This window comes from Oncorhynchus masou, chromosome 5, assembly GCF_036934945.1.
Source record: "Oncorhynchus masou masou isolate Uvic2021 chromosome 5, UVic_Omas_1.1, whole genome shotgun sequence".
Classification (NCBI taxonomy): Eukaryota; Metazoa; Chordata; class Actinopteri; order Salmoniformes; family Salmonidae; genus Oncorhynchus; species Oncorhynchus masou.
Genome location: NC_088216.1, coordinates 4905419 through 4921902, shown reverse-complemented (window position 1 = coordinate 4921902; position 16484 = coordinate 4905419). Strand labels below are relative to the sequence as shown.

At 48.0% G+C, this 16484-nt stretch overlaps 1 protein-coding gene across 2 annotated transcripts in view; it reads right to left on the bottom strand.

Moving 5' to 3' along the window:
* Positions 1 to 1406: 1406 nt before the first annotated feature.
* Positions 1407 to 16484, bottom strand: part of LOC135531247 (protein GPR108-like) — a 28541-nt gene continuing 13463 nt past the window's right edge. For both annotated transcript variants that reach the window (XM_064959377.1, XM_064959382.1), the window contains exons 10-18: positions 12354 to 12429; positions 12087 to 12160; positions 10091 to 10208; positions 6064 to 6194; positions 3954 to 3997; positions 3727 to 3776; positions 3122 to 3205; positions 2862 to 2983; positions 1407 to 2582 (exon numbers count right to left, since the gene is read on the bottom strand). In XM_064959377.1, coding sequence (XP_064815449.1) covers positions 2495 to 2582; positions 2862 to 2983; positions 3122 to 3205; positions 3727 to 3776; positions 3954 to 3997; positions 6064 to 6194; positions 10091 to 10208; positions 12087 to 12160; positions 12354 to 12429 — 787 coding nt within the window. In that variant the 3' untranslated portion in view covers positions 1407 to 2494. The remainder of the gene's footprint in view (positions 2583 to 2861; positions 2984 to 3121; positions 3206 to 3726; positions 3777 to 3953; positions 3998 to 6063; positions 6195 to 10090; positions 10209 to 12086; positions 12161 to 12353; positions 12430 to 16484) is intronic.

Below are 16484 nucleotides of genomic sequence, written 5' to 3'. Positions count from 1 at the left end.
GGTTCCAAACCACACCCCGTGTAGTGTAGCGCACTACACCAGGAACAGGGTTCCAAACCACACCCCGTGTAGTGTAGCGCACTACACCAGGAGCAGGGTTCCAAACCACACCCCGTGTAGTGTAGCGCACTACACCAGGAGCAGGGTTCCAAACCACACCCCGTGTAGTGCAGCGCACTACACCAGGAGCAGGGTTCCAAACCACACCCCGTGTAGTGTAGCGCACTACACCAGGAGCAGGGTTCCAAACCACACCCCGTGTAGTAGCGCACTACACCAGGAGCAGGGTTCCAAACCACACCCCGTGTAGTGCACTACACCAGGAGCAGGGTTCCAAACCACACCCCGTGTAGTGCACTACACCAGGAGCAGGGTTCCAAACCACACCCCGTGTAGTGCACTACACCAGGAGCAGGGTTCCAAACCACACCCCGTGTAGTGCACTACACCAGGAGCAGGGTTCCAAACCACACCCCGTGTAGTGCACTACACCAGGAGCAGGGTTCCAAACCACACCCCGTAGTGCACTACACCAGGAGCAGGGTTCCAAACCACACGTGTAGTGCACTACACCAGGAGCAGGGTTCCAAACCACACCCCGTGTAGTGCACTACACCAGGAGCAGGGTTCCAAACCACACCCCGTGTAGTGCACTACACCAGGAGCAGGGTTCCAAACCACACCCCGTGTAGTGCACTACACCACCCCGTGTAGTGCACTACACCAGCAGGGTTCCAAACCACACCCCGTGTAGTGCACTACACCAGGAGCAGGGTTCCAAACCACACCCCGTGTAGTGCACTACACCAGGAGCAGGGTTCCAAACCACACCCCGTGTAGTGCACTACACCAGGAGCAGGGTTCCAAACCACACCCCGTGTAGTGCACTACACCAGGAACAGGGTTCCAAACCACACCCCGTGTAGTGCACTACACCAGGAACAGGGTTCCAAACCACACCCAGTGTAGTGCACTACACCAGGAACAGGGTTCCAAACCACACCCCGTGTAGTGCACTACACCAGGAACAGGGTTCCAAACCACACCCCGTGTAGTGCACTACACCAGGAACAGGGTTCCAAACCACACCCCGTGTAGTGCACTACACCAGGAACAGGGTTCCAAACCACACCCAGTGTAGTGCACTACACCAGGAACAGGGTTCCAAACCACACCCCGTGTAGTGCACTACACCAGGAACAGGGTTCCAAACCACACCCCAGGGTGTAGTGCACTACACCAGGAACAGGGTTCCAAACCACACCCCGTGTAGTGCACTACACCAGGAACAGGGTTCCAAACCACACTACACCAGGTGTAGTGCACTACACCAGGAACAGGGTTCCAAACCACACCCCGTGTAGTGCACTACACCAGGAACAGGGTTCCAAACCACACCCCCGTGTAGTGCACTACACCAGGAACAGGGTTCCAAACCACACCCCGTGTAGTGCACTACATCAGGAACAGGGTTCCAAACCACACCCCGTGTAGTGCACTACATCAGGAACAGGGTTCCAAACCACACCCCGTGTAGTGCACTACATCAGGAACAGGGTTCCAAACCACACCCGTGTAATGTAGTGCACTACATCAGGAACAGGGTTCCAAACCACACCCCGCGTAGTGCACTACACCAGGAACAGGGTTCCAAACCACACCCCGTATAGTGCACTACACCAGGAACAGGGTTCCAAACCACACCCCGTGTAGTGCACTACACCAGGAACAGGGTTCCAAACCACACCCCGTGTAGTGCACTACACCAGGAACAGGGTTCCAAACCACACCCCGTGTAGTGCACTACACCAGGAGCAGGGTTCCAAACCACACCCCGTGTAGTGCACTACACCAGGAACAGGGTTCCAAACCACACCCGTGTAATGTAGTGCACTACATCAGGAACAGGGTTCCAAACCACACCCCGCGTAGTGCACTACACCAGGAACAGGGTTCCAAACCACACCCTGTGTAGTGCACTACACCAGGAACACATTAAAACAGAACAGGATACTCTGGATATAAAATATACCAATCACACATCTGGAAAACGATCATCTTTGGAGTGTCGCTTCCTCCGTTCTCCAGAGAGAAGAAAAGGAGAGAGAGAGAGAGAGGGAGGGAGGGAGGTCATTAGAGGTCCATTCTACCCCAGACCAGTCCATTCTATTCGTCCATCGACGAGGGGGGGGGGTGGAAGAGTTCTCTCCCTGGAATGAACCATTATGACACCAGGCAGGGGTGCAGAGCCTCCAGAAAGTCTCCAGATAAAGGAGAGAGAGAAGGTCCAACGACAACTAAAGTCTGTCATCGTTTGTCTTGTTGCATAGCGAGGCGGTGGTTGCTTTAGTAACAGCCAGCCAGTTTCAGATGGAGGAGGAGTGTTTTGGGGGAGGGGTAAAGGGTGTGTCTTGGTCCATTTCAGTCCCCGTTTCTCTCCAACGCTGAGGGGTTATGGGTGTTTAGAACAACCCCCCCCCCTTCACAAACACTCTCACAAGGTAGACTCTTTCTGGCGCTCGCGACCATTAGATGTCTTCTTGACTTTAGAGATGCCCTCCAACATACCTGACTCCGTCACCCTGTAGAGAGAAGAGAGGGAGAGAGAGAGGGGGAGAGAGGGGGAGAGAGAGGGAGGGGGAGAGAGGGAGAAGAGAGGGAGAGAGAGAGGGAGAGAGAGAGAGGGAGAGAGAGAGAGGGAGAGAGGGAGGGAGAGAGGGAGAGAGAGAGAGGGAGGGAGGGAGACAGAGAGAGGGAGGGAGGGAGGGAGAGGGAGGGAGGGAGAGAGGGAGGGTTAGTTGAATACATGACATGTTTAAACATCCCAGGTGCGACCTCTCAAAACAACAACAGTCTCTTACACTTCATCCATCTCCACGTCCTCCTCGTCCAGGGGCAGCTGGAGGTAGGGGTTGTTGGACGCCGGGCGGAACTTATACCCCGTCAACACAAAGAAGATCAGAGTCGACACCTCCACTAGGAACTACAGGGAGGGACGGGGTAGAGAGGGAAAATAAAACGATCAGACCATCTCTCTAAAAACAACGAAGAAATGGATATCATCGGTGTCAAGAGTTTCACCGTGTGACATCATCAGAAGTGGACAGTGACGGCGTCTCACCTCGTAACACCACTGCCACTGGAAAGGCACCGTCACCTTCAGCAGGATGGCGATGATCCTCGTGAAGTAGATATAACACACTATCTACAGATGGAGAGAGGGAGGACGGAGAGAGTGAGGGAGGACGGAGAGAGTGAGGGAGGACGGAGAGAGTGAGGGAGGACGGAGAGAGTGAGGGAGGACGGAGAGAGTGAGGGAGGAGGAGGGAGAGGAAGGATGGATGAGGGATGGAGGACGGACAGGGAGGGAAGAGGGATGATGGAGAGAGGGAGGGAGGGAGGACGGAGAGAGGGAAGGATGAGGGAGGAGGGATGATGGAGAGAGGAAGGATGGATGAGGGAGGAAGGATGGATGAGGGAGGGAGGACGGAGAGAGGACGGAGAGAGGGGGAGGATGGATGAGGGAGGAGGGAGGAAGGATGGATGAGGGAGGGAGGACGGAGAGAGGACGGAGAGAGGACGAGGAAGGATGATGGAGAGAGGGAGGATGGATGAGGGAGAGGGACAGAGAGAGAGATTACCCATCCTGACATCTTTCAGAACTTTCACAGAAACATAAGTTCAAATTCAAATAACTGTGAGGAAGAGAGACAGATGTCTCCTCACCATGACGTAGTAATGTCTGAATAGTTTGAGTTTCTCCAGGTTCATGGCAGCTGAGGTAAACAAGGAGAGACAGACAGTATTACTACAGACAGCTACAGGGGAACTACAGGGGAACGACAGGGGAACACAGCACCAACTACAAGGTTCAAACTACATTTTTACTCAGCTATAGTTATTAACCACTGCTAACTGTTCATGAAATGTTTCCCTCCCTGTAGATGGCTCACCTTTCCCATCAGTGCTGGAAGCCTCTTGTAGGTGACGAATAGACCTGCAAACACACACACACAATCACACCACATTATCCTCTGATGGCCCGTCAGGGAGGAAGGAGCCCCCTTCTCAAACCCAACAGTAATAAGTCAACCAGGTCAACCATGAGGTCAACCAGGAACAACACATCCTCCTAACAGTATACTGACCATACAACAGGGAAGAGGATGAGGTCAACCAGGAACAATCCTCCTAACAGAATACTGACCATACAACAGGGAAGAGGATGAGGTCAACCAGGAACAATCCTCCTCCTAACAGAATACTGACCATATAACAGGGAAGAGGATGAGGTCAACCAGGAACAATCCTCCTACAGTATACTGACCATACAACAGGGAAGAGGATGAGGTCAACCAGGAACAATCCTCCTAACAGAATACTGACCATATAACAGGGAAGAGGATGAGGTCAACCAGGAACAATCCTCCTCCTAACAGTATACTGACCATACAACAGGGAAGAGGATGAGGTCAACCAGGAACAATCCTCCTAACAGAATACTGACCATATAACAGGGAAGAGGATGAGGTCAACCAGGAACAATCCTAACAGAATACTGACCATATAACAGGGAAGAGGATGAGGTCAACCAGGAACAATCCTCCTCCTAACAGTATACTGACAATATAACAGGGAAGAGGATGAGGTCAACCAGGAACAATCCTCCTAACAGAATACTGACCATATAACAGGGAAGAGGATGAGGTCAACCAGGAACAATCCTAACAGAATACTGACCATATAACAGGGAAGAGGATGAGGTCAACCAGGAACAATCCTCCTCCTAACAGAATACTGACCATATAACAGTGAAGAGGATGAGGTCAACCAGGAACAATACTCCTAACAGTATACTGACCATATAACAGTGAAGAGGATGAGGTCAACCAGGAACAATCCTCCTAACAGAATACTGACCATATAACAGGGAAGAGGATGAGGTCAACCAGGAACAATTCTCCTAACAGTATACTGACCATACAACAGGGAAGAGGATGAGGTCAACCAGGAACAATCCTCCTCCTAACAGTATACTGACCATATAACAGGGAAGAGGATGAGGTCAACCAGGAACAACACCTCCTAACAGAATACTGACCATACAACAGGGAAGAGGATGAGGTCAACCGGGAACAACATCTCCTAACAGAATACTGACCATATAACAGGGAAGAGGATGAGGTCAACCAGGAACAATCCTCCTAACAGAATACTGACCATATAACAGGGAAGAGGATGAGGTCAACCAGGAACAATCCTCCTAACAGTATACTGACCATACAACAGGGAAGAGGATGAGGTCAACCAGGAACAATCCTCCTAACAGAATACTGACCATATAACAGGGAAGAGGATGAGGTCAACCAGGAACAATCCTCCTAACAGAATACTGACCATATAACAGGGAAGAGGATGAGGTCAACCAGAAACAATCCTCCTCCTAACAGTATACTGACCATACAACAGGGAAGAGGATGAGGTCAACCAGGAACAATCCTCCTAACAGAATACTGACCATACAACAGGGAAGAGGATGAGGTCAACCAGGAACAACACATCCTCCTAACAGAATACTGACCATACAACAGGGAAGAGGATGAGGTCAACCAGGAACAATCCTCCTCTTGACAGTATACTGACCATACAACAGGGAAGAGGATGAGGTCAACCAGAAACAACACCTCCTAACAGTATACTGACCATACAACAGGGAAGAGGATGAGGTCAACCAGGAACAATCCTCCTCCTAACAGAATACTGACCATATAACAGGGAAGAGGATGAGGTCAACCAGGAACAATCCTCCTAACAGAATACTGACCATATAACAGGGAAGAGGATGAGGTCAACCAGGAACAATCCTCCTAACAGAATACTGACCATACAACAGGGAAGAGGATGAGGTCAACCAGGAACAATCCTCCTCCTAACAGTATACTGACCATACAACAGGGAAGAGGATGAGGTCAACCAGGAACAATCCTCCTAACAGAATACTGACCATATAACAGGGAAGAGGATGAGGTCAACCAGGAACAATCCTCCTAACAGAATACTGACCATATAACAGGAAAGAGGATAGCTCCACAGCAGATGAGGTCAACCAGGAACAGAACCTCCTTCCACAGGGCGTACTCACTAGAGCCCTCCTCTGTAGACTCTATTATGATGTAGGCTACGTTGGCCAGAACCTGGGAGAGGGGGTGGGGGGAAGAGAGAGAGAGTGAGTGAGAGTCAAACTGGTGGAAGTTTGCCAGAGATGAAGAAGAATACATCACTAAATCCATCTCTGTCAGATCATTGGTTAACGCGTCTATCCGTCACTTCTGCACACCCCATGCCCTAGTGGCCGTGTAGAGGGATGATGGGATGTTCTTGTCTAAAGATTTTCTGCATCATGTTTCAAGTTGTGTGTGGACCCCATTAAAACGTCTTTGGGACTGGAGGGGCACTATTGAGTAGCTTGGATAAAAAGATGCCCATAGTAAACTGCCTGCTACTCAGGCCTAAAAACTAGAATATGCATATAATTAGTAGATTTGGATAGAAAACACTGAAGTTTCTAAAACTGTTTGAATGATGTCGGTGAGTATAACAGAACTCATATGGCAGGCAATAACCTGAGGGAAAAAATCCAACCAGGAAGTGAGAAATCTGAGGTTTGTAGTTTTTCAAGTCATTGCCTATCGAATATACAGTGTCTATGGGGTCATATTGCAGGCTTCCACTAGATGTCAACAGTCTTTAGAACCTTGTTTGAGACTTCTACTACGAAGTGGGAGAGAATAAGAGCTCTTTCAATCAGGTATCTGCCATGAGCTGATCACGCGTCCTCCCGTAAGAGCGACCTGCGTTCCATTGGATTTCTGTAGACAAAGGAATTCTCCGGTTGAAACATTATTGAAGATTTATGTTAAAAACATCCTAAAGATTGATTCTATACAAACTGTAACAGAACTTTTTTGACTTTGTCTGGACCTAGTGCTCGAGTCTCATGAATATGGTTTTGTGTACTAAAACGCACAAACAAAAAGGAGGTATTTGGACATAAATGGACTTTATCGAACAAAACAAACATTTATTGTGGAACTGGGATTCCTGGGAGTGCATTCTGATGAAGATCATCAAAGGCAAGTGAATATTTATAATGCTATTTCTGACTTCGGTTGACTCCACAACATGGCGGGTATCTGAATGGCTTGTTTTTGTGTCTGAGCGCTGTACTAGTCTTTTTGAAATCTGACACAGCGGTTGCATTAAGGAGAAGTGGATCTAAAATTCCATGCATGACACTTGTATCTTTTAGCAATGTTTATTATGAGTATTTCTGTAAATTGATGTGGCTCAAAATCACTGGATGTTTTGGAACTACTGAACATAACGCACCAATGTAAACTGAGATTTTTGGATATAAATATGAACTTTATCGAACAAAACATACATGTATTGTGTAACGAAGTCCTATGAGTATCATCTGATGAAGACCAAAGGTTAGTGATTCATTTTCTCTCTATTTCTGCTTTTTGTGACTCCTCTCTTTGGCTGGACAAATGGCTGTGTTTTTCTGTGACTTGACTCTGACCTAACATAATCGTTTGGTGTGCTTTCGTCGTAAAGCCTTATTGAAATCGGACACCGTGGCTGGATTTACAACAAGTTTGTCTTTAAAATGGTGTAAAATACTTGTATGTTTGAGGAATTGTAATTATGGGATTTCTGTTGTTTTGAATTTGGCGCCCTGCAGTTTCACTGGCTGTTGGCGAGGTGGGACGTTACCGTCCCAAATATCCCGGAGAGGTTAAGAGTAGCTGCTGCCTTTACAGCAACTAATGGGGATCCTAATAAAATACCAACCCCCTCCTCCTCCCAGGTGTACCTGTAGAGGGATGATGATATAACCCCCCCCCCCAGGTGTACCTGTAGAGGGATGATGATATAACCCCCTCCTCCGCCCAGGTGTACCTGTAGAGGGATGATGATATACTACCCCCCCAGGTGTACCTGTAGAGGGATGATGATATAACCTAACCCCCTCCTCCTCCCAGGTGTACCTGTAGAGGGATGATGATATACCCCCCCCAGGTGTACCTGTAGAGGGATGATGATATAACCCCCCAGGTGTACCTGTAGAGGGATGATGATATAACCCCCCCAGGTGTACCTGTAGAGGGATGATGATATACCCCCCCCAGGTGTACCTGTAGAGGGATGATGATATAACCCCCCCAGGTGTACCTGTAGAGGGATGATGATATAACCCCCCCCCCCAGGTGTACCTGTAGAGGGATGATGATATAACCCCCCCCCCCCCCAGGTGTACCTGTAGAGGGATGATGATATACCCCCCCAGGTGTACCTGTAGAGGGATGATGATATAACCCCCCCAGGTGTACCTGTAGAGGGATGATGATATACCCCCCCAGGTGTACCTGTAGAGGGATGATGATATACCCCCCCAGGTGTACCTGTAGAGGGATGATGATATACCCCCCCCCAGGTGTACCTGTAGAGGGATGATGATATACCCCCCCCCCCCAGGTGTACCTGTAGAGGGATGATGATATAACCCCCCGGTGTACCTGTAGAGGGATGACGATATAACCCCCCCAGGTGTACCTGTAGAGGGATGATGATATAACCCCCCCAGGTGTACCTGTAGAGGGATGATGATATAACCCCCCCAGGTGTACCTGTAGAGGGATGACGATATAACCCCCCCAGGTGTACCTGTAGAGGGATGATGATATAACCCCCCCCCAGGTGTACCTGTAGAGGGATGATGATATAACCCCCCCCCCCCAGGTGTACCTATAGAGGGATGATGATATACCACCCCCCCAGGTGTACCTGTAGAGGGATGAAGATATACTACCCCCCCCCCAGGTGTACCTGTAGAGGGATGATGATATAACCCCCCCAGGTGTACCTGTAGAGGGATGATGATATACCCCCCCCCAGGTGTACCTGTAGAGGGATGATGATATAACCCCCCCCCAGGTGTACCTGTAGAGGGATGATGATATAACCCCCCCCAGGTGTACCTGTAGAGGGATGATGATATAACCCCCCCCCAGGTGTACCTGTAGAGGGATGATGATATAACCCCCCCCCAGGTGTACCTGTAGAGGGATGATGATATAACCCCCCCCAGGTGTACCTGTAGAGGGATGATGATATAACCCCCCCAGGTGTACCTGTAGAGGGATGATGATATAACCCCCCCAGGTGTACCTGTAGAGGGATGATGATATAACCCCCCCCAGGTGTACCTGTAGAGGGATGATGATATAACCCCCCCAGGTGTACCTGTAGAGGGATGATGATATAACCCCCCCCCAGGTGTACCTGTAGAGGGATGATGATATAACCCCCCCAGGTGTACCTGTAGAGGGATGATGATATAACCCCCCCCCAGGTGTACCTGTAGAGGGATGATGATATAACCCCCCCCCCAGGTGTACCTGTAGAGGGATGATGATATAACCCCCCCAGGTGTACCTGTAGAGGGATGATGATATAACCCCCCCAGGTGTACCTGTAGAGGGATGATGATATAACCCCCCCCAGGTGTACCTGTAGAGGGATGATGATATAACCCCCCCAGGTGTACCTGTAGAGGGATGATGATATAACCCCCCCAGGTGTACCTGTAGAGGGAGGATGATGATATAACCCCCCCAGGTGTACCTGTAGAGGGATGATGATATAACCCCCCCCCAGGTGTACCTGTAGAGGGATGATGATATAACACCCCCCCAGGTGTACCTGTAGAGGGATGATGATATAACCCCCCCCCCAGGTGTACCTGTAGAGGGATGATGATATAACCCCCCCCCCAGGTGTACCTGTAGAGGGATGATGATATAACCCCCCCCCAGGTGTACCTGTAGAGGGATGATGATATACCACCCCCCCCCAGGTGTACCTGTAGAGGGATGATGATAGAACCCCACCCCCAGGTGTACCTGTAGAGGGAGGATGATGATATAACCCCCCCCAGGTGTACCTGTAGAGGGAGGATGATGATATAACCCCCCCCAGGTGTACCTGTAGAGGGATGATGATATAACCCCACCCCCAGGTGTACCTGTAGAGGGATGACGATCATGAAGATCTTCTTCTCCTTGTCTGACAGGATGTATTTAACGAAGGCCCAGCCAGTACCAATCAACGCCAGAGTGATGAACAGCAGAGCCCCCTTCAACCTGCACACAACACATTATCACACACCACATTATCACACACCACATTATCACACACACACGTTATTATGCACACAAACGTAACACACACACGTATCAAAACGTCACACTGATCAGAAACATACACACGCTTTACTCATGTCATATGTAAATACACTGCATTTCAGTCAATGCCACTCTGACATTGTTCGTCCTAATATTTATACATTTCTAAATTCCATTCTTTTACTTTGAGATTTATGTGTATTGTTAGATACTACTGCACTGTTGGAGCGAGAAACAAAAGCATTTCGCTACACCTGCATTCTGCTAACCATGTGACCAATCACATCTGCTAACCGTGTGACCAATAACATCTGCTAACCCTGTCTATGTGACCAATAACATCTGCTAACCCTGTGACCAATCACATCTGCTAACCATGTGACCAATCACATCTGCTAACCATGTCTATGTGACCAATCACATCTGCTAACCATGTGACCAATCACATTGCTAACCGTGTGTATGTGACCAATCACATCTGCTAACCGTGTGTATGTGACCAATAACATCTGCTAACCATGTGTATGTGACCAATAACATCTGCTAACCATGTGTATGTGACCAATAACATCTGCTAACCCTGTGTATGTGACCAATAACATCTGCTAACCCTGTGTATGTGACCAATAACATCTGCTAACCGTGTGTATGTGACCAATAACATCTGCTAACCATGTGTATGTGACCAATAACATCTGCTAACCCTGTCTATGTGACCAATAACATCTGCTAACCCTGTCTATGTGACCAATAACATCTGCTAACCATGTCTATGTGACCAATAACATCTGCTAACCATGTGTATGTGACCAGTCACATCTGCTAACCATGTGTATGTGACCAGTCACATCTGCTAACCATGTCTATGTGACCAATAACATCTGCTAACCGTGTCTATGTGACCAATAACATCTGCTAACCATCTGTATGTGACCAATAACATCTGCTAACCATGTGTATGTGACCAATAACATCTGCTAACCCTGTGCATGTGACCAATAAATGTGATATTATACATACACTATGACACACACCCATTTTATATAAACACAGATGTATCATCCCCCCCACACACACACCCAGACTGAAATATCACCCAGAGTAAAATATCACCCAGACTGAAATATCACCCAGAGTGAAATATCACCCAGAGTGAAATATCACCCAGGCTGAAATATCACCCAGGCTAAAATATCACCCAGACTAAAATATCACCCAGACTGAAATATCACCCAGACTGAAATATCACCCAGACTAAAATATCACCCAGACTAAAATATCACCCAGACTAAAATATCACCCAGACTAAAATATCACCCAGACTAAAATATCACCCAGACTAAAATATCACCCAGAGTGAAATATCACCCAGACTGAAATATCACCCAGACTAAAATATCACCCAGACTAAAATATCACCCAGGCTGAAATATCACCCAGACTAAATATCACCCAGACTAAAATATCACCCAGACTAAAATATCACCCAGACTAAAATATCACCCAGACTAAAATATCACCCAGGCTAAAATATCACCCAGGCTGAAATATCACCCAGGCTAAAATATCACCCAGACTAAAATATCACCCAGACTAAAATATCACCCAGACTAAAATATCACCCAGACTAAAATATCACCCAGACTAAAATATCACCCAGACTAAAATATCACCCAGACTAAAATATCACCCAGACTGAAATATCACCCAGACTAAAATATCACCCAGACTAAAATATCACCCAGACTAAAATATCACCCAGACTAAAATATCACCCAGAGTGAAATATCACCCAGAGTGAGATATCACCCAGAGTAAAATATCACCCAGACTGACAGGTGTGTGATGTAGTACATGACAGCCCATCCTTCTATGGGATGTCCCTCCGTGTTGATGAAGTGGTAGTTGATCTGAGAGGAGAGGAAGACCAACATGTTATAGGATATTCCATTGTACATCACAGGCAATTGTAATTTAGTGGGGTCGGTTCGGTGGAGGATGTACGTGGAGGTCCGTGTGTGTGGGCTGCTCAGTGGGTTGCTCTGTGGGTGTGGAGGTCAGTATGTATGCGTGTGTGTCTACATGTGTGTCTGTTGTACTCACGCTGTGGAAAACCAGGGAGATGGACTTGGTGAAGGCCAGAGCTGCCATCAGCCAGTGGATCTTAAACACACTGTACCTACAGGAGAGGACAAAGGAGTGGAAGAGAGAACGAGAGAGAGAACAAGAGAGAACAAGAGAGGACAGCAGAGGAAGAGAGAACAAGAGAGGACAGGAGAGGAAGAGAGAACAAGAGAGGACAGGAGAGGAAGAGAGAACAAGAGAGGACAGCAGAGGAAGAGAGGACAGCAGAGGAAGAGAGGACAGCAGAGGAAGAGAGAACAAGAGAGAGAGGAAGAGAGAACAAGAGAGAGAGGAAGAGAGAACGAGAGAGAGAGGAAGAGAGAACGAGAGAGAGAGGAAGAGAGAACGAGAGAGAGAGGAAGAGAGAACGAGAGAGAGAGGAAGAGAGAACGAGAGAGAGAGGAAGAGAGAACGAGAGAGAGAGGAAGAGAGAACGAGAGAGAGGAAGAGAGAACGAGAGAGAGAGAGAGGAAGAGAGAACAAGAGAGAGAGGAAGAGAGAAAAAGAGAGAGAGAGGAAGAGAGAACGAGAGAGAGAGGAAGAGAGAACGAGAGAGAGAGGAAGAGAGAACGAGAGAGAGAGAACGAGAGAGAGAACGAGAGAGAGAGAGGATAGCAGAGGATAAGAAGGGTTATAAACTGTTTACTGTGTGCGTTCCTATGTGTACTGGTGCTTCATCAGTGTGTAGACCCAGAACAATGTCTGCTACAGGGTTTCCGGCTGATAAGATGAATGAATGAATATCCGATCAAAATAAAACTGAAGCCGGCCAGATTGTCCAGGGCTGCCCATCATACACCCTGCAGCACCATACTCTTCTCTCACTGCCTTATGAGCTGCTGAGAGACAGACAGAGAGAGAGCACAGGCTACTGTTGACTGTGAAGATAACAGGCCTCTTTCATTGCAGTAAAATGATCAGCAGAGAGTAGGTCTATAGAGAACAGCCTACGAGAAGAGAGCAGGTCTATAGAGAACAGACTACGAGAAGGGTAGAGAGTAGGTCTATAGAGAACAGCCTACGAGAAGAGAGCAGGTCTATAGAGAACAGCCTACGAGAAGGGTAGAGAGTAGGTCTATAGAGAACAGCCTACGAGAAGAGAGTAGGTCTATAGAGAACAGCCTACGAGAATGGTAGAGAGTAGGTCTATAAAGAACAGCCTACGAGAAGGGTAGAGAGTAGGTCTATAAAGAACAGCCTACGAGAAGGGTAGAGAGTAGGTCTATAAAGAACAGCCTACGAGAAGGGTAGAGAGTAGAACTATAAAGAACAGCCTACGAGAAGGGTAGAGAGTAGGTCTATAAAGAACAGCCTACAAGAAGGGTAGAGAGTAGGTCTATAGAGAACAGCCTACGAGAAGGGTAGAGAGTAGGTCTATAAAGAACAGCCTACAAGAAGGGTAGAGAGTAGGTCTACAGAGAACAGCCTACAAGAAGAGTAGAGTAGGTCTAGAAAATTTCATTTCTGTTTTCTACAGGAAATGTGTAGAAAACAGCCTAGGAGTAGAGTAGGTCTGTAGAGAAAAGCCTAGAAGAAGATTAGAGAATTAGAGAGTAGGTCTATAGAGAACAGCCTAGGAGAAGAGTAGGTCTACAGAGAACAGCCTAGGAGTAGAGTAGGTCTACAGAGAACAGCCTAGGAGAAGAGTAGGTCTACAGAGAACAGCCTAGGAGAAGTGTAGGTCTACAGAGAACAGCCTAGGAGAAGTGTAGGTCTACAGAGAACAGCCTAGGAGAAGAGTAGGTCTACAGAGAACAGCCTAGGAGTAGAGTAGGTCTACAGAGAACAGCCTAGGAGAAGAGTAGGTCTACAGAGAACAGCCTAGGAGAAGTGTAGGTCTATAGAGAACAGCCTAGGAGTAGAGTAGGTCTACAGAGAACAGCCTAGGAGAAGAGTAGGTCTACAGAGAACAGCCTAGGAGAAGAGTAGGTCTATAGATAACAGCCTACAAGAAGAGTAGAGTAGGTCTAGAAAATTTCATTTCTGTTTTCTACAGGAAATGTGTAGAAAACAGCCTAGGAGAAGAGTAGGTCTACAGAGAACAGCCTAGGAGTAGAGTAGGTCTACAGAGAACAGCCTAGGAGAAGAGTAGGTCTACAGAGAACAGCCTGGGAGAAGAGTAGGTCTACAGAGAACAGCCTAGGAGAAGAGTAGGTCTACAGAGAACAGCCTAGGAGTAGAGTAGGTCTACAGAGAACAGCCTAGGAGAAGAGAAGGTCTACAGAGAACAGCCTAGGAGTAGAGTAGGTCTACAGAGAACAGCCTAGGAGAAGAGTAGGTCTACAGAGAACAGCCTAGGAGAAGAGTAGGTCTACAGAGAACAGCCTAGGAGAAGAGTAGGTCTACAGAGAACAGCCTAGGAGTAGAGTAGGTCTACAGAGAACAGCCTAGGAGAAGAGTAGGTCTACAGAGAACAGCCTAGGAGAAGAGTAGGTCTACAGAGAACAGCCTAGGAGAAGTGTAGGTCTATAGAGAACAGCCTAGGAGTAGAGTAGGTCTACAGAGAACAGCCTAGGAGAAGAGTAGGTCTACAGAGAACAGCCTAGGAGAAGAGTAGGTCTACAGAGAACAGCCTAGGAGAAGAGTAGGTCTATAGAGAACAGCCTAGGAGAAGAGTAGGTCTACACAGAGAACAGCCTAGGAGGGTAATGACCTCCATGTGAATAAGTTTACTGTGCAACTCGCTATTTGGGTCGGATGTAATCTTTGAACTTAAATGTATTTATTTTTTCCCTATTTATAATAATTTGTTTTATAATTAGTGTTCCTGTATATCATTGTTACTACGGTGGGCCTATTTATTAGAAATGTATTATTATTTATGTTGTAAAATAAATATCCTATTGCTCCCATTTGTTGAATACAGTAGGTACTAACTAGCCTTTCTTGGTAATTGCTGCAATATAGCCTGTTCCAAACTTTTGTGAAGGTTCAAACCATTTTTGCAAGCGTTTTGTTTCATTCTGTTGAGCCATTTTCTTTGGCCAACTTAAGTTGCAACTAATGGTGTGTTTGCCACAATATAATAACCCTGTTCGTATTTTCCATATAAAAACAACGGCTTGACTTTTGATATTACCCCAATAAAGTTTACTACTTTTGAAAAAGGTCTGTTGTGGCTACTAGCCTCCTATACTGGGGGCCCACGATATGAAGGCGGCGCGGGAGGCCCACGATATGAAGGTGGCGCGGGAGGCCCACGATATGAAGGTGGCGCGGGAGGCCCACGATATGAAGGTGGCGCGGGAGGCCCACGATATGAAGGTGGCGCGGGAGGCCCACGATATGAAGGTGGCGCGGGAGGCCCACGATATGAAGGTGGCGCGGGAGGCCCACGATATGAAGGTGGCGCGGGAGGCCCACGATATGAAGGTGGCGCGGGAGGCCCACGATATGAAGGTGGCGCGGGAGGCCCACGATATCAAGGCAGTGCGGGAGGCCCACGATATCAAGGCAGTGCGGGAGTGGGGTCACAGCCAGGGAGACCATTGACCAGCACCCCTGGATCAAATGGGGTTAAGTGCCTTGCTCAAGGGCACAGCGACAGATTTTTTATGTTGTCGATTGCGGGATTCAAACAAGCAACCTTTCGGTAAGTGGCCAAAACGCTCTAACCTTGAAGCTACCTGGCGGTTAGCAGACACAGTGGCCTATCTGACAAGGATAAAGAAATGCATGCCGGTGTCGTAGCATGCCGCCGTGTGTGTGTGTGTGTACCTGTGCTTCAGCAGTGTGTGTGTGTGTGTGTGTGTACCTGTGCTTCAGCAGTGTGTGTGTGTGTGTGTGTGTGTACCTGTGCTTCAGAAGTGTGTGTGTGTGTACCTGTGCTTCAGCAGTGTGTGTGTGTGTGTGTACCTGTGCTTCAGCAGTGTGTGTGTGTGTGTGTGTGTGTGTGTGCCTGTGCTTCAGCAGTGTGTGTGTGTGTGTGTGTGTACCTGTGCTTCAGCAGTGTGTGTGTGTGTGTGTGTGTGTGTACCTGTGCTTCAGCAGTGTGTGTGTGTGTGTGTGTGTACCTGTTCTTCAGCAGTGTGTGTGTGTGTGTGTGTACCTGTGCTTCAGCAGTGTGTGTGTGTGTGTACCTGTGCTTCAGCAGTGTGTGTGTGTGTGTGT